General features: G+C 39.6%; 1 protein-coding gene across 2 annotated transcripts in view; it reads right to left on the minus strand.

Moving 5' to 3' along the window:
* Positions 1–22,092, minus strand: part of PLXDC2 (plexin domain containing 2) — a 232,235-nt gene extending 210,143 nt beyond the window's left edge. For both annotated transcript variants that reach the window (XM_010712710.4, XM_085227302.1), the window contains exon 1: positions 21,954–22,092. In XM_010712710.4, the coding sequence (XP_010711012.2) occupies positions 21,954–22,062 (109 nt within the window). In that variant the 5' untranslated portion in view covers positions 22,063–22,092. The remainder of the gene's footprint in view (positions 1–21,953) is intronic.
* Between the last annotated feature and the right edge of the window lie 220 nt (positions 22,093–22,312).

Raw genomic sequence — 22,312 nt, forward strand, 5'->3', positions numbered from 1 at the left:
ACCTTAGGAATTGACTATTGATTATTAGCTGCACCCCACAGATCCCTTTCCATTATTTTGATGAGGAGTACATGCTTCTCATATACATATTCCTAAACCTGTCTTCTAGTTTCTGAACTAACCTATACAGACAGCCCTGCTATTCCATGGGTTCTCTGAAGGAAAACACAAAGGCACTGAACAAAGGATATGTGGTTTAGTGCTTATCGTCCCCCATAAATAACTGAGTTTCAAGATTGAATCAAGCTCCAGAAGACAAAATCATCAAAATAGAGTATCAGCACCTCCAACAGCACAGACACTTTACAAGACTGACCAGCAAGCTTCTCAGCCTTACCACAGCAAGTTTTAGGAGCTATACTTGCTTGGTCTCACTAAGACAGCTCTCTTGGCTGCTTGTTCTACGCTTTTTTCAACATTCTCGCTGCTACTGAACTCAATGTGGTGTCTTTCTTCTGCCCAAATGACACTTCAAAAGAGAGGCACAAAGCAGTAGGGAGCTACGTACCTCTCACTGGGTGTTTTGATTTTGCATGCCAAAGTCCTGCTCTTTTGTCCTGTTGGTGAGAGTTCTGGAATGGATGGACATACACAAACAGGGATACTAATTTTCCCCTCTTCCTCTTTCTTTTCCATGCTATTTTTTTTTAATATCTGTTGATCTTCCTCAATTATTTTTGATTTCTGGATTAGCTTTAAATTTTGCTTTTAGTTAACAGCTTAACACATAATGATAAAATTCAACTAACCATTACTGTACCAGCTTTGTAATGACACCAGTGTTAGTAACATAAGCAAAATTATTTCACCTCCAGGAACCAATGCAATCTAAACATGGTAGTTGAGTATAACTTAATTACAGAACTGGGAAGTGAGTTGTCTGATTTGCGTGACGTGCCCGAATACCTTTGAGGAACCAGGCACAGTGGAAGGATGCTACACTTTTCTTCCTCCACTACATATGGGCCACACTAGTTTTAAAAATTGATGGCCAGCCATCCTCTTGGTCTTTAAAGGCATGCTGCAAGTTTTGTACAGTCTGCAAAGGAGAACAGCAGGGCTGTGCAAGTACCAATCATGATACTATTACAGAAAAACCTAGAGGGAAATCTGTAGCTACAGAGTTGTACCGCAGGGGCTGTGCAATGTTCAGCCGGTTAGGTACACAGGAGGGGAGGGAGAGCCAGGCACTGCAGGCAGTGGGAGGGGCTCATTACAGAGACTGGACAGCATGTGAGGTACCCTGCATATACGCCTTAGAGCATGCACACAGGCAAGTTGCGATGCTAGAAAACCACTCTTGTTGGGACAGCTGGAGCAGAAGCAGCAAGGTCATGAAGTGCTGCTGTACCACTGGAAGCTGATGCTCTTGCACAAAGCCCCTCTAGCAGGCTCTCCAGGCAGTGGGAATTGTGGCACTCATAGAGTTTAGCATGCATGGTTTAAGCGTCTTTTCAGATAACAAAGAAAAAAGCTTGAAAGGAAGAACATGCCAAAACATGGGTTACTGCTTATGAACATGTCTACTTCTCTTACATCTCCAATCACAGAAAAGCAACACCCTTCCCTTGCTCTGTTCTTGCAGGTGCTATCTGTGGAAGATGTATTGAGCAAAGCTGGAGGGCTCATTCACTGAGCTGGATCCTCCTCCTCCTGAGCTGGATAAAATATTTTTATCTATAGTGTTGCACAACAGAACCTGAAAGAAGCAGTTTAAGCTTTGCAGCAGTTATACTAAAGATGGGACTGAGGCACATTACAACCAGGTGCATCTGCTATAATATTCATGAAACCATAGATATGCACTCTTAAAAAGCTCTAACTCTGAACGGGAAGCACATTCAGAACCAAAATGCTTTACTGGTTAGCAATCTCTTATTTACAGCATCAATTTATTCACAGCCAATGTGAAACTGTTTGTTCTTTATTTCAAGTATCTCTTCTCTGCTTGCTTTTTTTTTTTTTTTTTTTTTTTTCCCCTCATTGTTTTCAACTTAGACACGGTAATTGAAAAGTATTACATCTTCTTCCAGGCTTTACTTTGGTGAGACTTGTTGTAATTTGAATGATTTTTTTCCTTGAAAATTGCATTTAGCATTCTATGCTCAGTTGTGCCACTGTACTTCTCTCTCCCTGCTGAAAGTTCTTATATCTTTTAGGAGCACATCTGTCTTTTCCACAACTGCTGCACATTTTTAAGATCCAGTCTTTCCACAGTAATAAAGTAGATGATAGTTTCCTTGAGCTTACAAACAGAAATCTTGATTTTAAGTCACTAAAGGTGTGAATTTGAACTTCTTATTATTTCATGCTTTTTCCATTTAATATCTCCTAATTATCTTATTCTCTGGTTCTCCTCAGACACAGATTAAAAGGAAAAGATCATTAGTGCAACAATGTAATTCAACAGCATACTTCTAAATCTTTTTTACAATTTTACCAAGGAAAGATCTAAGATGATCCATCACAAAGCCAGTTTACAATAATTTCTAGTTAGATGGAAGCTACTCTGTCTTTCACAGTCTTTCCGTGTCCACTCTAACTCTCTTATTATTCACCATATTCCTGCTTCAACTATCAACTCCTGTGTGATACCATACCAAACTTTTCTGGAAAAAGATGGAAAAGAAGGCCCACAACAAACCTTTTTCCTAAAAGGGAAATAATAATCTATTCTTTCTCATAAATGCCTTCAAATTAGCCAGGTACATATAACTTTGGCAAATTCTGGTTATATTCTCTCCCACTGCACCCTAGATATTAAAAATCAAAGGTAAATAAATCACTATTTTTCTCATTATGGGACATAAGAACAGTATTTGCTATTCTCCAAATGCACCACAGACCTCAGAGTTTGGTAGATTACTCTAGTATGTACTGTGGAAATGGGTGCATTCACCTTCTACATTTTGTTTCTCCTTGGTAGTGAATTTGCCTTTTTACCATTCTCATTTGCATCTTCATCTTGTGTATGTTCCCACGGTCAGTACAATCACTCACATAATGAAAAGCAAGTATTTCATTTGATTTGGTGATTACAATAAATGATAAATCTCAGCGCCATCTCACATATCCTTCTGTGGTTTCTTTTTAATTAAATTAGTTACAGGAGTTGCTGGCCACTGTTTTCTTAATTGTTTAAAAGATCTTACTTAGGTAATGTTTAGAACTTCTTACTACTCCTCTTGTGAATCTCTGTGGCACCGAAATTTTTTGCTGATCTTTTTTGTGCATGCCTTCTGGGATCTTTGACTATTCAAAATATTCTTACTGGGCTTTCTAGACAGCTAAATGGAGTCAGCAAAGGGTATTACAGTGAAAGCTTTTTGTTTCCCAAGGAACTACACCTTCCTAATTTAATGAAGGCTTAGGGAAAAATAAATAAATAAATAAAAAAAAGCATACAAACTGAACCTGGACTGATATTCAGTTGAGAATGTTTTTCTAATTGAGCAAATACTATGGGAAAAGAGGGATAAGAGTTTCTTTCCAAAAACTGTTTGGACAAACTCATGAAACATCTTTTTAAGTTCTAAAACCCAGAAAGACTCTTCTTTGAACAAAGCCACTTTTTTTAATTCCTGTGGGCCTGCTATGTTTATTCATGTTTCACTGGGCTTATGATTAGACACTCTTCCAAAATGCATCACTTCAGGTGTCCTAATGAGGAATGTTGATGAAGCTGGTAATAGTTTGCTGAGGTAACAAAGCTGTTCTGCTGCTTACAACTGTTCATCTTAAGATTCATTCCCATCAGCAGATGGAGGACTACAGTAAAAGACAGATAGTCAGGACTGAAGAGATCATAAAGCTCTCAAGAGCAGGAAATTGCATAGGCATATCTGCCAGCACGGACTATTTATGAAGTCATTAGGCGTTCCCAGTCTCTTCAGTTTCTACTTCTACAAATAAGAGAAGAGTATTTTAAGAGCAGTAAACTCAAATCATCTTGTTTTAACTCAAGCTTATTTTTGCTATTTGCTTTTATATGCTGAACATATAACATGCCAAGTACATATAGTATCCAGCTGCTACAGAGAAACCAATCAAATGTATGAATAAATAGGGGATTTTCTCCCCCAAAACTTGATCCTGAAGCTTATGTACAGTTTCAAAGCAGTAAATAGCTGCTACAGTATTGATACCACAATTCAGCTTTTGTTTCAACTCAAGTTTTAGCTCTTGAACCCAAAAACCTTCAAAGCCCTATTCTATCATGCCGGAACCTTAAGATTTACTACCCTTTCAAGAGCTGTATCAGACATCGGTGGACCAGATTGTACTGTATTGCATTTCTGTGCTGTTACTGCACGACTTCCCCTCTGGCTTGTAGAGCTCTCATGAGCCTCAGACACCTTCCTCCTTCTGGGCTGCAGTCAGTAACTGTGAGCAGCTAGACCTTGCCTGCTCTATCAGGGACTGCTACAAGCCTGAACAGGCAAATTGTTACTAAGCCACTGGGATTTTCACCAGAGACAGAAAAGAAAATTTAGAGTACATCTGTAAGTACAGCAGTGCACAACGATCATCAACTTAGAAAGCTGCCTGTGTAAGAACTGAAAAAAGTAAGAACCTTAATATCCCTAATACTCATTTTATTTAGTGCACTACTACTAGCAATAATAGAAATTAAAAGTTAAAAAGTAAAAGTAAACTTAAAAATAAAAGAAGATAATTGCTTGATATTTACAGTCTTCTGTGACTTCAATTTTTACTGAGTAAAAAAAGAAGATAAAATACTGAAAATAATAAGTATGCTAAGATAAACTGGGTTGTGCTCTCCTCAATACACTGTGTTGTATCAATAAACCAAAGTAAAACTTTAATAAATGGAAAGCACTCTTAGAACTGTAAAAGGAATTCTACCTCTGGGAAATAAATACACTAAGTCTTCAAAATAACATCCTTACTATAAAGACCATGGAGTCCATTACATAAATAGGCAAATGAAGAATGAAGGCAAAGAAAATGTATTGGATTTTGAATTTGGAACTTTAAATAAGTATATAGATATGTGCATATATATATGTATGTACACATCTCTCTTATCTATACATTCATGCAAAACAGGATATTCACCACAGGAGACTTCCATTTCCACTAAACACTAAAACTGAATATATCCAATTCATTTTGCATTCTTCCAGTTTTGACATTTTACATTTTCTTAAATGTCTTTAGTCTCAAGAAAACAAAGAAAATCAGGATCACAGAGCTGTGCACACTGCCCAGTGCTTCCCAGAGCAGCAGCTTGCCCCAGGCTGGTTGCAGTCACAGAGCTGAGCTCTTCAGAAATCAATGGAAAACATTCTTCAAGAAAGATATATTCAAATACTCTACATGGGGCTAGAAATAATAAAAAACCCATCATGTTCCAAGAATGACTATCATCTTTTCCATTGTGATTTCTAGTACTAAATGACTGGTATCCAATTTGCACACAATTGAAATTCTTACTAAGGTCACTGTATGACCCTCACATTGTCAGGTATTATTGTAAGTGAATAAACTTGCCCAAACTAAATGCAAGATATAACCATTTAAACTGACAGATAGAAGTGCATAAGGAGATTTTGAGCATTTAGGTCTTGCTGGCTTCAGTGCTAAATTACAAAGATAAAATACTCAGGAAACTCTGCAGTAATGGCCACACCAAGTTATTTCATCTTATGGCTAAACTCACATATTTTCAGTTGTTGTTCAGTTGCTGAGAGTATGATCACTGTAAAGCCAGACATTCTGAGATAAATGAATAACATGCTTCATGAACATTATTAAAGAAACAACAAGAAAAATGTAATATATTTTTTCCTATAAATCTACTCTAAATATTCAGTGAATTGTATATCTTTCAGAATTGAGATAATAATTTTATTCGATGACTAGATTAAATTTCCAAATCAGACAACTGTACTTTGGAGAAAAGAAAAACATCCAGCTGATGCATTTAATTTATATAAGGCCCTAAAATAAATTGTACAGGTCATTAATTTTATATTGCAAGAGACCTATAAATTAGATTAAATGCTCAGTTGCATATATTGCACAAGAAAATTAACAGTTCACATTTGGCTGTGGTTTCTTGGTCATCATGTCTTTGGGAATAACTGTTCAGCAACTTGGCTTATCTCTGTCAATGTAAACTAGACTAATGAAAGGCATATTGAATTCTAGCTTACCCAATAGCCTCCTGTATAACAGGGGTCCTTCAGCAGAGCTTAATCTTTAGAATACCTCTAATGCTGGTAGGCCTCAAAGTCACACTCAGTTACAACATTGTCAGTATTCTTTGCACCTGTGAATTTGCAGTACAACTTAGTGGAAGACCGGGTCCATCTTATGTAAGAGAAGAAAGAAGCAATATTAAGAGTTGCACACATTTGCTGTTGTATTTTCACATTAAGGCAGAGAAACTCATGTTGTTAGTGAAATGCATTTAGAAATAAAGTCTCAGTCATGTTACTATCCTTGGGCTATGGCATTTCTCCAGGTTTGTTTTCTTCTAAAGAGATCTCTACGGCTTTTCTTATCTGCTTCACAAGGATGTAAGAGATGCGGAAAGTAGGCCCAGATCCTTCTAGGTCTCAAGTTCTCTAATAAGTCTTTTCCCCAGGACAGTACAGATTTCTGACTGCTCCTTTAGATTTACCTGAGTTGCACTTCTATTGCCTGCTCACAGCACTGAAGGAAAATATTGAAAAGAAGACGAGAAAGTTGAGAAGAAATAAAATTGTTAACTATACAACTTTACCTTTTTTTTTTTTTTTAAAGTATATATTAGCATTCTCACAGAAGCAAAACTAATTCCCTAATTACTCTAAGAGGCTGCAGCCCTTCCTAACAGTAAGCATGAATGGCATCTTGGAGTAACAAAGTGGGAAAGAAACAATCATGGGTTACCAAGTATTTAAATAAAAGTTAAAAAGCTGCTGGCAGGATGGTGGAGTTCTGATAGAAATTGTAAAGAGGCTATCGACTTGTGCCTCAGTGAGTAGTTCTTCTATACTGAATTCTAAGTCTGCATTTTCATCCCTGTGAAAAATCACAATGGTTATTCTGAAGGTTAAACGTGAAAATACAAATTAAGATGGTGGGATATTTTTCTGGACTGTATACTAAATCTCCAGTGTGTGATCTTGGCAAGTCATTCAGTACTCTAGTTCTCCATTGGTGAAATGAAAATAAATAATATCCATTATCAGACAAGGCAGTTTTGTGGCTAAATCCATCAGTCTTAACGAAGCACTTTAAAGTATGATGATGATGAAACCTAAAGAGAAACTTACAAACAGTTGTTTCAAAATTCAAAGCCATCCATTCTAAATTCATAAATGCTAAGCAAAATATATAACAGCATAAACATCAAAAGTAATGGGAAGTAGAATAAGCATGACATGACTTTAAAACATGAAATATACATGGGATATCTCAGTATGTTTATAGAGTGATGACTACTATTCTTCAAACGCCCTTTGGCTGGATAAGCATGAACAGCAGGAATAGCTACAGTTCAATGACCTTTCTACCAATGCACTGGCAGTTGGGTATCACAATCCCTAGGTAAGAGCAGAAGTGGCTCCTCTGAAGGAAAGAGCAAGTTGTGGGGGATGGGCACCCCTGAACCACAGACATGCTTAAGGATTCCTGGGAAAGATGATGACTGGAGCAGTTTGCCTTGGCAAATGAAGATAAATGATCTACCACATGAGCCAACAAGTTAGGGAAATATAGCCCACGACTGCAGATGAATGCACAGTGAAAGCAGAACACACGTACATTCAGCATCCCATTTATAACGAAGTCATTATTTTGGGCTATGTTCTTAGTGCTTTCTAACTGTGATTTGCAGTGATAGGCAGAGGATATTCTGTCAAGCTCCAAGTAAAACCAATATTGCCAAAGTACAGCTGTAAATATACAGAAAATTACCACAGAGCCAAACAAATTCAGCTTATATTTATTTATCATTACCTTTTTTTTTTTTTTTAAAGTTCATCTTCTTCCTGCAGAAAAGCGTTTTATAGGAGTGTATAAACAAATGGATCTTAAAAGTGCCACAGACCAGAAGGCTCCCACTCTACCTTCTCTGTCAGTCCCCCCCCCCATCCTGTGGTGTCTTGCTAAACAGGTGTTTCGGAACTAAAAAAGGAAGCCTTGCTTCTGAATGCCAAGAAGCATAGCCCAGTACAGGTGTAGACAAAAAAGTCTTTTCATTCCTCTGTGCCTTTTTTTTTTTTTTTTTTTTTTTTTTTTTTTTAAAACAAGGCAGACATTGATAAGAGCAGTCCCCTGGCAGGAAGGTACAGGTAAGGAACCTTTATTTTCCAATTCACCTGTCACCTATAATTAAAGAAAGTAGTTTCTGACATTCCTCAAACTCTGCAAGGGTTGATTCCTCCTGCCTGTGGCTTTCAGTACAGTCAGAGAAAGTCTTTCCCCTCCTCTTTTTTAAAGACTGAAAAAGAAATAGAATTAGAATAGAAAACAAAGCATTTTCCCCTAAAAGAACACTGCTTCTCTACAAAGTTTCTGAACGTAACCTTTTCTATCTTCATTTTCTAGCTCGCTACAGATTTAAATTAAAGGAGTAGAATATTTCTACTCAAAGTAACACATATTTTTTAAATCTACATGAATGTTTTTATCTCTTCGCTGTAGACTTTCAGGTTGAATAGCCCTGTCAAATTAATATGGCTGCTGAAATATATAAAGCAAATTCAATCAGTCCGTTGCTTTTGCACAGCAAATCTGATAGCTCTCACAGTCAACCCACATACTCCACTCTACTTGCTCCTCTTTTTTCTATTTCAAGAGCTTGAGGATCTCTGAAATCACATGATGGCTTGGGTTGGAAGGAGCTTTAAAGATCATCTAGTTCCAGCCCCCCAGTCAGGGGCAGGGTTGTCAGCCACCAGACTAGGCTGCCCAGGGCCCCATCCAACTTGGCCTTGAACACCTCCAGGGATGGGGCATCTACAGCTTCTCTGGGCAGCAGTGCCAGTGCCTCACCATCCCTCCTGCTTAGACGCTTCCCTCTAGTACTGGCAGCACACAATAAGGTCTCCCTGGAATCTTCTCTTCTGCAAGCTAAACAAGCCTGGCTGCCTCAACCTTTCTTCATAGGAGAGGTACTCCAGCCCTCTGATCATCTCAGTGGCGCTCCTCTGAACGTCTTCTACAGCTCTTCATCTTACCCGTGCTGGGGGCCCCAGGATACTGTCAGCCTTCTGAGCTGCAAACACATGCTGCTGGCTCATGTCCAGTTTTTTGTACACCAGGACATCCAAGTTCTTCTCCCTAGGCCTACTCTCAAGGAGTTCTTCTCCCAGTCCACATACAAATCTGGGATTGCCCCAACCCAAGTGCAACACCCTGCGCCTGGCTTTTAGGTTCACATGGCCCATCTTTTTTAAGCATGTACCCCTGGATGTGTCAACTCCACCACTCAGCTTGGTGTTACAAGCAAACTTGCTGAGGTTACACTTGATAACATAGTCTACATCAGCGATAAAGAAGTTGAGGAGCACCAGTCCCGAGATGGGAATACACTGAACAACTTTGGAAAATGCAGTACACTTTTGGTACCAAGATAAAAATCACTCCCACTCATTTTCTTTATAGGAGCATACAAGCCATGATAACTACCCATGGGAAAGTGGTATCTAGCTGCACTGTGACCAAAGATCTCACGCTACAGTATTTCATGTGAAGGTCTGTTGAGCATAGTACAGATTCAGAGGAAAGGCTCTGTGAGCTAAAGTCTCTTCTCAAATTGGCCCAAATTGCTTTCATAGGATTAAACTGTGTCTCTGCTGAACTCTGCGAGGGAAGAATTTTAACTTGTTTTTTCATAAATTAAATTCTAGATGTAAATGTTCCTATAAGTATTTCAGTAACACCTACCATATTTCTTTTCTAGAACAGCCTTGGCAAGGACCTTAGATATGCACTTTTCTTCAAGCACATATTTCAATCAAATTTTTAAGTGCTGTGCCAAATTGAGACTTGCAAGGGTAGCAACTATTGTTATTTTTATAGTAAATCAACATCTTTCCCTGCCTTCTTTATGAAAAAACTGAATAGATTTCAATTCTACTTGAAAGTCTGAAAATCTTTCCCTAGATCTCCAAATAATAGATTCTTGAAAACAGAGAACCAACAACTGTACCAGTGTCAGTCTCAAAGACTAACTAATAATTAGAGAGGTGAACTTAAAACTGCAGTGGATTTACGACAATCAATAACACTTGATTGTGTCATTGCAAGACATAAGCACTTGACAATCTCCCTGGCCCCAGAGTTGTTAAATTTCAGTAGGAATGCTTGCTTGGTATGCACCTCCACTAATCTGTGCCATAAAAGAGCAGAATAGGGATAAAGGAATGAAATTCAAATATATACATGGAAGACTCATAGCTAAAATGAAAAGAACTGGTTTTATTATACAGTCCGCAATAACTACAGCAAACTTACGCAGATAAAGCTGAACTCAACTTCCTAACCTGAAGACCTCACTTTCAGACTATTATCTAAACTTGCCTGTGGAAAAAAAACATGATTCATTAACATATCTGGGTCGTCTCTTGAAATGAACATGAATTTTATTTGTGTAAAGAGTGGAACAATAAATCATAAATTTGCATTTGAGAAGCTGCATGTAATAAGTGTTTGCATTTAATTTTGATGTGAGCTGAGCATGCTTACTGCTACTCAAGCTCTGGCCTCTTTTCAGCCCCATGCAGACAGATCATAAATTCTAAGAGAATGTTTACTTTGTGCATCTACTAAATGTGTATTGCACATCATAAACAAATAAATATATAAGTCACAGTGTCCAGCTCTTACAGAAGAATGCAACAGGTACATAAGAGAATACATTACTCTCTATAGTTCTCTGCTCCTACCCACTACAGTAATATGGGGATGTTGCAGTTGGTCCTTTCTGCACGCTCAAAAAAGCCTTCTCTCTGAAAATTTTTCAGGGTCCGCAATGATGCTGCATAACTTATTGCAACTACTGTAAATGGAGTGGGATCCCAAGGTCCAAGATCAGAGAGAAATCTTAAACATCGACACCTTTTTCAGTCTTCCCATCTTCAGTGTAACACTGGCATATGTTGCTACTGTTAAGCAAATCTTTGAATGAGAAGCTTTCCAGAACTGGAGTCTAGAGAAGGTAAGACCATATATTCCGGAGCACGAAGTCTTCTGGTTTTATTTTTGATGGGTTTTTTTTGTTTGTTTTCCATTGGTGGCTTTACTCATCTAGACTAAAATGTCTTAATTCCTTTCCAAATGAAAGGAGGGAGGGGAATTCATGCACTTAGCAAGCTAAGAATAACAGAATTTTAAAATCAGTGTATTTATTTTAAATACCAACCATCATTTCTGCAGAACACACAAAACTCACCACTGGTGATAAGACCTTAGACACCAGAGACACTGATCGTATCAATACTGGATTATATTATTATTAGAATATAAAACATGGCAACTTGGGATCTGATTTGTAAACAGCCAAGAGATACGTCCACCCCTCTTTTTTTGAAAGCCTCTTTGAGGAGAGGAACATCCGAAATGGCAAGAACTACAGCAGTCCCAAAGTCAGTCTTGTCTGTGCGCTAATCGGAACCCATAGTCAACTCGAATCTGGATTTTTTTTTTCCTATATAGCCCTAGGTCATTTGAACAAAGATCTGATCAGGATTTAAAATCTTATCTTGGGGAATTCAAGGATGAGAAATTACAGCTTTGAATTTGATGCAGCAAAGGGAAACTGGAAAGATAAGCATGTTATTGTAGAAGCAAGTAACTCTTGCACTCTGAGACAGGATTTGCACACTTTTTACTTTGGCAAGATTGTCACTTTTCAAAACCACTTTCCTATTTATAAAATAAAGCTTTTGCCTTACCTCTTCCAAGAATAAGGATACTGATGGATTATGATGATTATGGGAATAATTAAGGAAGCTGAAATACATGTGTGACCAGCAACACAGCAGTGGAGAAGCAGAGCTCACAAAGTACGTGCTGACAAGTTTTGAGAATCAAAAATCTGGGGCCTTGTACTAGAGAGTACCTAAGCAAAGTTAGGAACACAAGTTGAATTCAAGCTTGTAGTAAGGCTTAATATTAGAGGACTACAATTATTCTAATAAGCTGAAATAACACACATAACTCTTATTCAGAAAAATATTAAAAGAAAGTAAGTATGAAGCTTGTCATAGTATGGCTAGAACTCAGTAATCTCAGCTGAGACTGTATGTAAATATACTCATTTTAAGTGCTAAACTTCTTTTCAGGATATGGCTTGCTCAAGAGGCTGACAAAAGATAATAGTAATTCCTTTCCCATTCAAACTGACAAGTGTTCTAAAGAAAGAGTTGTTTTATAAGTCATGCATGTTGTTCCTGAAAATCACCCTGAACTGAAACAAAATCAATATTATTAATTCTGCAGTAAATGTCCAAATGATCATGCAAGAGAGAAAATGAGCTGAAAAAGCTAAATCATAGAATTGTTTGAGCTGGAAGGGATCTCTAAAGGTCATCTAGTCCAATGCCTCTGCAATGAAAAAGGACACCTACACTAGATAAGGTGCTCAGAGCCCCGTCCAGCCTGACCTTGAATGTCTCTAGGGACGGGGCATCCACCACTTCTCTGGGCAACCTGTGCCAGTGCCTCACCTCTCTAATCATAAAAAACTTCTCCTTATATCCAATCTAAATTTCCCCTCTTTTAATTTGAAACCATTTTCCCTTGTCCTGTCACAACAGACCCTGCTAAAGAGTCTGTCCTCTTCTTTCTTTCAGCCCACTATAGATACTGGAAAGACAATTCTCACGTCTCCCTGGCACCTTCTCTTCTCCACGTTGAACAGCCTCAGCTCCTCAGCCTGTCCTCATAAACAAGATGTATATGTTAATGTAAAAACAACAACAACAAAAAAAACAAATCAAGCTCAAAAAGTAAAGAAATGAAACACACACATAAAAGCAAACTAAACAGGCCAAGCCAAGCAAAAATATGAAAAGACAGACAAGCTTTCAAACAAGGTATACAAGAATTAAAAATTCTTTGCTACTCCAGAAACTTAGGCTGTTGTCAATGGCCCTGCTATCTTCTATGGCATGGTATACTTATGGCTGCTGCTGATATACCATGAGCCTGGAAATTATTATGGGGCACTGGGAAGAGTGCTACTGATGGTCTAGAGTGCATAGGGGCATGTGGGATGGAGGGTGTGGTCCATAGATCCAGGACACAATTGCCTTTCATCTCAGGGAAAGTCCCGATGACCTAGGTGGTCCCTTCAAGCAAGGATCCTAGGCAAGAAATTGTAAGGACAGATTACTATTGCTATTATTTTATCTGCTCATTGGAAAGATGTAAATGTTTCCAACAGATTGCAGTATTGTCAGTGAAATGGAACGTTTTAGGAAGGCTAGATACATTAATATAAGCAAAACTGAAAGCTGTTGTATTTTGCTTAGCTTGATGCTTAATTGGAGAAAGATCCCTTCTGTTTTCCTTCATTAAATGCAAACACAAGAAGTGCTGAACTTCCAATTACACACTGAAATTATTTACTATGCAAATAATGCAAGATTTAACTAAAAAGTATTGAATCACACATACTTTCTTCATGAAACTATTTTTAAAGCAAATGGATAACAGATTCAATAAAAAAAAAAAAAAAAATCAATGGAAACCAGAACTGATCTTAATCTATAATAGTTACTCACCCTATCCATTTTCTTTGTTTTCAGACTACAGCCTAGATCAGTAGATATGTGTTTAAATAGGAACCATTCTGTGTTGATATTGAGGTCAGGTTTCTGCAATACACCAAATGCTAAGCTTCTAGTACATAAATGCTTTCACTACAAATAAACCATAAATCTATTATTGTTACAGCAGCCGCAATCTGGAAAATGTGCTCTCTTTTAATTTAGTTGCTTCATGAATATCATATTAACGAGAAGCAACCTGAATGAGAAATATGTTATCAAGTGAAAAGCCCTCTAACTGCATGATCAAGACAAGTTTTTTGAGGATTTTTTGGTCATTTTCCCCCTTCCTGTTATCAAATAATAGTAAGATTCTTACAAGATTAGATGGTCTGTTCTTAAAGCACCTACTTGGCCAAATTCTCAACAATCTGAAATCTCCCTTAAACATGAGTAGAAAATTAGTTTCCCACCTTAAGCCAAAATTCTGATCTTGTTCTGATTAAATATAAAATGTCAGTGTTTGCTATAGGATATGAATGAATACGTATTTATATACACACACGAACTCCAAGCAAAAGTGCTTTTAGATTATATTAAGATGTATCAGCACTTTTCATCAAAAAGTCAAAATGAAAATTTTAAATGAAGCATTTTGTCACCATTAAAACAGTAATTTTTTTTTTTTTTTTTTTTTACACTTCCCACTTGAAGTAGTTGACAGGAGCATGTAAAATCTGACAATTTTCTAAATTCAACCTGTTTCATTTTTTACTTAGTTTATATAATAATTGATAATATTAAAGAGAAGTCGGAAATTTTACTCTTCTAGGCTTTTCTACTCTTCTAAGAGGATTTATAATACAAAGAGGTTTAAAAATATTGCATGCTCCCTATCATTTTATCCTCGTCTTCGATGACACTGTGATCTTTTCAATCTGTTCCCTATGATGTGGCACTAAATAAGGCTTTGTGTTTGTGTCTATTTGTTCTTTACTTAACACATAATGTAATGTATTGAGGTAGAAACAGGGAAGTGCCTAAAAATACTCAGGGAATCTATGTTGTGTACAATGAATGAACAGGAAACTTGACAATAGCAGTGTCCTCAGCTATAGGATACTAACACTATGGTTCAGGTGCAGTTACCGAGGTGAACTGGATTTCATACTTTGCAATAAAATGGCCTCTACACAGAGCTTTCAGTAGACTTAAATTTGGCCTCTTGCTGTTCATGAAGCCAGGCTTAGCATAGTTGAGTTTGTTTCGAAATCTTTCCAGAACTGAAACTGAAGGATGACTTTCCTATTTTCCAAAATCTATCTGAATGAGAAAATCTGACCTACAGCACAGCCACATGAACTAGTGAGCCACTGCAGATGAGAAGGAAGCAACCCCTGAGGAGGGCAAAGAGGGTAAAGAAGGGAAAGAAGAGTCTACTCTGAAAACAGTTAAGCCACAAAATGATTGCTAACAGAAGGCCTTGGGTTTATATCTCAGGGTTATTGAAGCTACATTGAAAATACATACCAGCAGGCTTCAAAAGGAGAATCATATATACCCACAATGTGAAAGCAGAAACATGCAGCTGGAGAATATCATAGAGCAACTATACTAGTAAAGAGTCCTGCCAACCTCCAAATCAACTTGAGTCCCTGCTCTGTTTTCTACGGATGCCAAAATAACATTTCCCAATGGGTTTCTGGTTAAATTGCTGACTCACTGAAAAAAGAGCCAGCATAGTAATGAATTTCCCCTCTTAAACTCTTCACCTTTCAGAAGAGACTGAATTTATGATGGATGATACTCGACTTTTACATTCAGCCTAGTAGCAACTCTTGTAAAGAGAAAAGTTGTAATAATTCAGCCGAGATGCACTATTGCTCATTTGATGTTTTCAGAATTCATATTATAATCAATAGGGAAAAAAAAAAAAAATAGAGTAATTCATGAATACAAGAAAAAATTACAGTTCTAAGTGTTCATTACTGGATAACTACTGCATCCTATTCTCTTTTTGGAGTCTAGCTGCTTAGATGAAACTTCCAAAAGAATCTGCCTTAGTAACTACAGCCATTAAGGAAAGCTGCTTACTGCGTGGTGTTCCATCTCTGCAATATAAGCAGCCTTTTCAAACGGTTTAGTTATATCTATAAAGAAATGGACCATATCTCCTAGAATTCATGGTGAAACATACATTTGAAATGTTACCAAAGACAAAACTTAGTTTTAATTGGAAGGTTTATGTGTTCAATTTGTGGAACTCTTCCAATTCAAATCAAGGATTTCTTACTAAATAAGAATAACATAGAAGACATCATGTCTGCTTAATGTCCAAGTGTCTTTATGAGAACATCTTAAAAAAAAAAAAAAAAGAATTATCTGCTTATAATGCAACATAGGTAGTATCAGTATTAAAAGCACTAAAAGTAGTTAGAATAAGACCTCATTTTATAAGCCTTATTTCACAACATGAAAACTCTAACAAGCAGCACTTTGAATGTCTTCCCTTGTCTGTAGTTACAGAAAGTATAAGTTAAAATCACATGCATTCAGCCATGCATATCATTGACAAATGAGAGACAGAGGCCTCAAGCTAAGAGAGAACTTGAATTCATGCTTGAATTTTATCTAGCTGCTGAGTTCAAGGTGAACTCTTACAAACTTAAAGCGACTCACACAGAACGATTCAAGTTATCTAAGAGAGACCTTGAAAGGTCAAACCATCCAGCCATTTGCTCCAAGGCAGGAACAGCTGCCTTTCTGAACAGAATGACATTTCAAACATATGTTTATCTAGCCTGTTTCAATGATGAAGACTACTCAGAGATAATCTACTTCCATAGTCGTATCATTCAGAAATCCACCCTGTTGCAATTTAAGTCATTATTTCTTGTTAAGAACAAGTTATTCCCGTGATTGCAGAAGCCTCCTATGTACTTGAAGGTTGTTACCATGTCACCTCTTAATTTCATCCTCTCTAATATTTCTTTTCATATGACACTCTCCAACTAGTCTGTGTATTTCTTGAAGCACAAGGCTTGGAACTGAAGATTATAAGATCCTGTTGGGATCTTATGATTACAGAGCAGAGTAGACAGCATCATTGTATGTCTGTATTTATCCTTATGTTTCCCTTGATGCATTCAACCATAATGTTTGCTACTTCCAAAACTGAGCGTTCAAGTTAAGTGCTTAGCCTGACCCTGAATCTGGTCTAAGAACCTGCTGCGCATGCTTGTTTTAGAAGAGAAAAACATTGGGCCAAATCCAGCTTGTAAGAACACGCCTACGCACTGATGTTTGGTGAAGGGAGATGAACATGTTACATAAGCTCTTTCAAATCCAGAATTTACGAGGGCAATTAACACAACTGATTGACCAATACTGACAGCAAGGAAAGCTAATTCAGGCTGTGTTTATTTGTTGGATGAGGAAGAGAAGAGCAAGGAAGTAGAAGTGTTCCATGATGACATACAGCATCCAGCACTCAGAAACATTACCTCACAGCAATGCTTCAAGCTCATTTTTCAGAAGCCACAAACGAAAACAAAACCCACATGCACTTAGCGTGGTTTGTCTGCTTTTCCATGGAAAGTAATCTCCAAGGCTCTTCAAGTTCCTGCTGAGATTACGCAATTCTCTGGTTTAGTAAATACAACATCTGCCAATTGCACCACATTAACACTCCCAGCTCAGCCCTCATCAAACCTAATAGTTGGATATAATTTCACACTGCTGGCAAGCATACAACATTTCCTCATACTAGATGAAAAATGCTTCTGTCAAATGACCTTTTGTTCACTTCCCTGCGCACGGGGCCCCAGCACACGCTTACCTTAACTACTGCCTTCTCAAATTGCATTGGTATTCATTTTCCTTAGGAAACACAAACCACACTGGAAACTTGTGCTCGTAGCAATTACACCAATACACAGACTGTAGCCTTGACTGGTTTTTTAAATCGGGGCAGTATAGAGTTTTCTTGTTGCCAGTGCCTTTCCAGTTACAACAGCATCACTGCTTGGTACTCCAGAGAGCCCAACAAAACCACAGTGACTTTTGTGAAAGAGTCGAATGATGAAGCTTCTTTCAAAAAAATTTTTTTTTCAATTCCTTAATAGAGAAAACCAGAATTCAGACTGAGAGTGTTTTTGGTATGATATCCATCACTAGCTTAATTCAAAGCAAAGCAGCATCTCATAGTCCTGCAGGAAACACAGCTCCAGGTCCAAACCTCCATCTTCTGAGCTCAGGGCAGGTGCAGAGAACAGCAGCCCTGCTCCACTGGGCCAAAACACTTTAATGAATGTGCAAACTCACATGTCATAAATAACTAACTCATGCTAAAACTAGCCTGTGACTATTTTTCTCAGTGGGTCTCTCTCATTACCTGACATTATGAATTTCCTCATCTGATTCCTTCACGGCCTCAGGAGTCTCTTGTCCTACAGGAAACAGCTTTAGTGAACTGCAAAGGTTTTCAGAGGAATGTGGTATTCAGCACAGCAGACATTGTTTCAGCGTTTTGCTTAAAACAGCCTTTGTGTGTTGCTAATAAATTGCTGCCCACAGTGAAAGGACTTTTCAAATATTAAGATCATTTTCTCATTTCCTATGTGTCTACAGTGTAGGAAGGTGGTATCCCCGTTATTTATAATCAACTCCTACTTAAGGGTCAGAACAAGAGCCAGATTCGAAGTCAAGTGTTTGCTGGATTTTAAGTGCCTCTCTGAGTATGAAAACTGCAAGGAGGAATATTTACAACCAAACAGAAACATTGCTTTCCCCAGGGGATTTTCAAGCCGTCAAGAAACTGCAACTACTTTTCTCACTCTAAATTTGTGGAAATGAGTTTCTATGAGAGTGACTTTAATAACTAAATCAAGGCTATGATAAGATTGGCTTATCTGCCATTTGTTAGCAATACTTCAAACCACACTTTCAGCAGAAATGATGATTACAAAAATTGGAAAAAATAAAAATAAAAGGAAGAACGAGATTGAATCTTAAGAGATTACTTCTTCAGAGGGAATTCTTGGTAAAACACTTGAGATATGCCAATAGGATTTACTCATAAGTGTCACTGGGATATCTCAGTGATTGTTTCTATTTACAGATCTTGTACAGAAGAAAAACAAAACAACAACAACAAAAAACCAACAACAACAACAAAGAAATTTTGAATGCAAAGAGAAAAAACGTCTGGTACATGTGATGTCTTAAGTCATAATTTGCTTGATACTTGTAAGATAAAAGCTGCAGGTGATGGCGATATTCTAAACAGCGTAAACTCAAGCTGTACAAACCTGTGACTATTTCAGTAGATAAATACTAAATAAGCACTAATAGTAGTTTATCCCATAAAAGTAATTCTAACCCTCTTTGAATGACGATGCTTGGAAACAGCAGCAGTCCAATGAGTATAAATTATACCCAGAAAATGCTTTGACAGAAGAGAAATTGCAATAACAGCCTCCTGATTCTGACTGCGTTAGCTAAAGAACACTACATTTTCAAGGCTTCCCGTTGCAACGTTTCAGCAAGCAGCCAGCCCTCGCTCAAACACCCGGGAGCCCTCATTGTTGGGCAAGCTTTCAAAAGAGCACACTGCTTCAGCTCACTGAATTCATGTCACACGCAGCTCGGTTATGTCAAACACGCACTGAACACAAACCTTTAAGAACTTTCACTCTTGATGCGGAGCGTTTTCCCCGAAGGCAGAGGAAGCTGCGCCCACGCTCCGGGAGCTGCAGTGGCCGCGGTGCCCTCTGGCGGGGACAGCCCCGCTCCTCGCTCCCCTCAGCCCTGGCTCGATCACATCACCCAGGGGCAGCAGGAGGGTGTCGACTTGCCTGGGAAATGGCTTCGCTTCAATGGATCCCACCTGATAGTGCCCAGGAAGGAAATTTTAGGAACTTAGGGGGGAAAAAAACCAAACAATATATATGTATTTATTGGTGGTTGTTTTATTTTCTCCCCCCAAGTTTCTGTTGAAATTGTGTCGCAGCCCTTTGGTGCCATCCTCAGAAACCCTCTCCTGGTTCTAGCTCTTAAGGGCATACTTAAAATTTGCATTTCTTGACACTGTTAATCTCATTCACTTTCAATATGGTGTTTTGCCACTGAACATATCAGAACCGGCTTCCCATTAAGTATCTGCAGCTACTTCAAAGATCCGGTTTCTACTTTAATTCTTCAAAGGTTTCATCTGAGCTACTCCAAAGAGATACACTGGATGCTAAATAGAGTGAAACTTTGAAATAACTCTTTTTTATTTTGGCACACAGAACCCGAAGTTGAGTCCCTCTGGCTTTATTTAATAATTGTCTATTTACTGATTAGACACTTCTATATACTAGATACTGAGATATATACTGTAGAAAAGCAACATATATTAAAAGCTATAACGCTGAAAACATGTTAAATGTGACTCCAATTACATTAACGACATCTGAGTATTGCTGCCATAATGCAAACTTTTTTATCCAAGGTGGAAAGGAAAAGATGGGTTATAGATACCCGTCTGTCAAAACTGGCATGAGATTGTCCACCTTAGCAGTGGAAGGCAACAATCTCTTCATATATTTTCTTCAGAATGCATTAAATGTCAAGGTAATGTTTGCTTATTTTTAACTCCTTGCTACTTCTCACTGTGCTCAGTAGCACACCAGGCACTAACCAATGACTTAGGGACAAGCAAGCTGCTGGTGCAGCTTCTGCTGAGCACCTCCTAGCACAGACCTTGCTGACTATTACAACTCAATAGCCTCAGTGAGTAACAAGCAGCTATTCTCTGTCTACTGATAAACTGTATTTCATTTAGTCAACAACAACACTTTCTTTTAAAGATATGATGGCAATAAGTGAATAAACTTTGTAAACTTAGTCCTCTGCCACACAACAGGGTCATTTTCTTTCTGTACTCTCACAGCCATGCTCGTTTCACCCAATAACACTATCAAACACCAACAACTGCTATCCAAAGCCCCGTGAACAGCCACATGCATCTTGCAGCACTACATGGACAGTCTCCTGCTTTTTCCCTTCAGCCCCACACGCCATATGAGCCGCCAGCAACCTGCTGAGCTACCTGGCCCTTTAGCCATTCCCAGCCCAGCAGTAGGCCCCTATCTGGGAAAAGTCCCCTCTGCCTGGCACATGTCTCAGCTGGCACTGCAGAGAGCTCCCCCGGCTCTCTTGTTTGGGGCACTTACTGTGTGACCACAGAACTCCACACGTCTATACCAGACCTTACAGGAAAGGAGGAAAGGGCAGCTCTATTACACCACGGACATATTTCAGCTGGTATAAAGCTGACTGGTACTTCAACCATAAAAGGAGAGCTTTTACAAGTACATATACATAGATACAAGGTAGAAGGTGCCACAGCAAGATCCCTTGGCATGCAAAACCGAGCTTTTCCTCACTCGCTACTCAAATATCTATCTGCAGATGCACTGAGCTTCCCTCGGCAGCTCTCCACTCCGCAGCACAGGAATGCGGGACGCTGAGGCTTTGGCGATCAGCAGAGAGCCCCGGTGAAACGCACCGCAGGTGCTGTGTGCCACGCACTAACAGGTGCCTCCGGGAGGACCCTGATACCACCGCAACCAAACTTAGGCAGCAGGACAAACCTCTCGTTCTGAACTAACAGCTCCCACAGCTTGGTTTTCAGGGAAAGCTGCAAGTAGCAGGGAAGCGGAGTGCCCGCTGGCTCTCCCAGCGGGTGATGAGGGAAACTTTGCCTCCTCTCCCACGGTTCGCTGCTGGGGCTGCGGCGGGACCCCGCCGCTGTGGGGAGGGGGGGAAACCGGGCACCCCGCCCGCCTTCCTCGCTGCCTCGGGATTCCCGGAGCCTCTCACGACTCCCGGCAGAGCCTTTCCTTCTCCTTCGGGAGCCGGGAAGGAACCTACAGAGATCGCGCGGAGAGACGGGGAGAACAGTACATGCTCCCACTTATGGTGGAGGGAGGAAAGTCCCGAGTTCTCATTCAAATAAACAAATAAAGCGAGGGGGAGCTCTTCCCGGAGAAGCCGGCGAAGGAGGGGTACAGACCCTGCGCCGCGGTCACCCCCGGGGGCAGTGGGAGCCGAATCCCAATCCGCTCTCTCTCCCTCCGGCCCCGGGCCCCGCAATGCTGCTGGGAGTGGCGGCGCGGAACCCCCCCGGCCCCGGGCCCGTTGGTGCTGCCCCGCCCGGCAGGTACCGGCTTCACTTACCGCGGCTCTGACTCGGCGTCTCTCCGCCAGCGAGCTGGCAGCGCTCGCTCAGGAACTGGAAAAGTAATAGAAATCCAGCGGCTAGTTTGCTTCTCCGCAGCCTCGCCATAGCACGGAGCTGCCGAGACAACTCTCCGGGGTGCGGGGTGCGCGCCGCTCCTCGTCGGAGGGTGGAAGTCCGGCAGACGACGGCGAGCAGCCCTAGCAAGCACCGAGTCGCTCTCCCCTCGCAGGAGCTCTCATTGAGGGGCGGCGGGGGCTGGAGCGAGGTTGGGGAGCGGCGGATGGGGAGAGCTCCGTCCCCCCAACTTGCGCGGCCGCTCTCAGTTCAGCGGCATCCCCGCTGGGGAAAACAAGCC

Source organism: Meleagris gallopavo, chromosome 6, assembly GCF_905368555.1.
Source record: "Meleagris gallopavo chromosome 6, MGAL_WU_HG_1.1, whole genome shotgun sequence".
Classification (NCBI taxonomy): domain Eukaryota; kingdom Metazoa; phylum Chordata; class Aves; order Galliformes; family Phasianidae; genus Meleagris; species Meleagris gallopavo.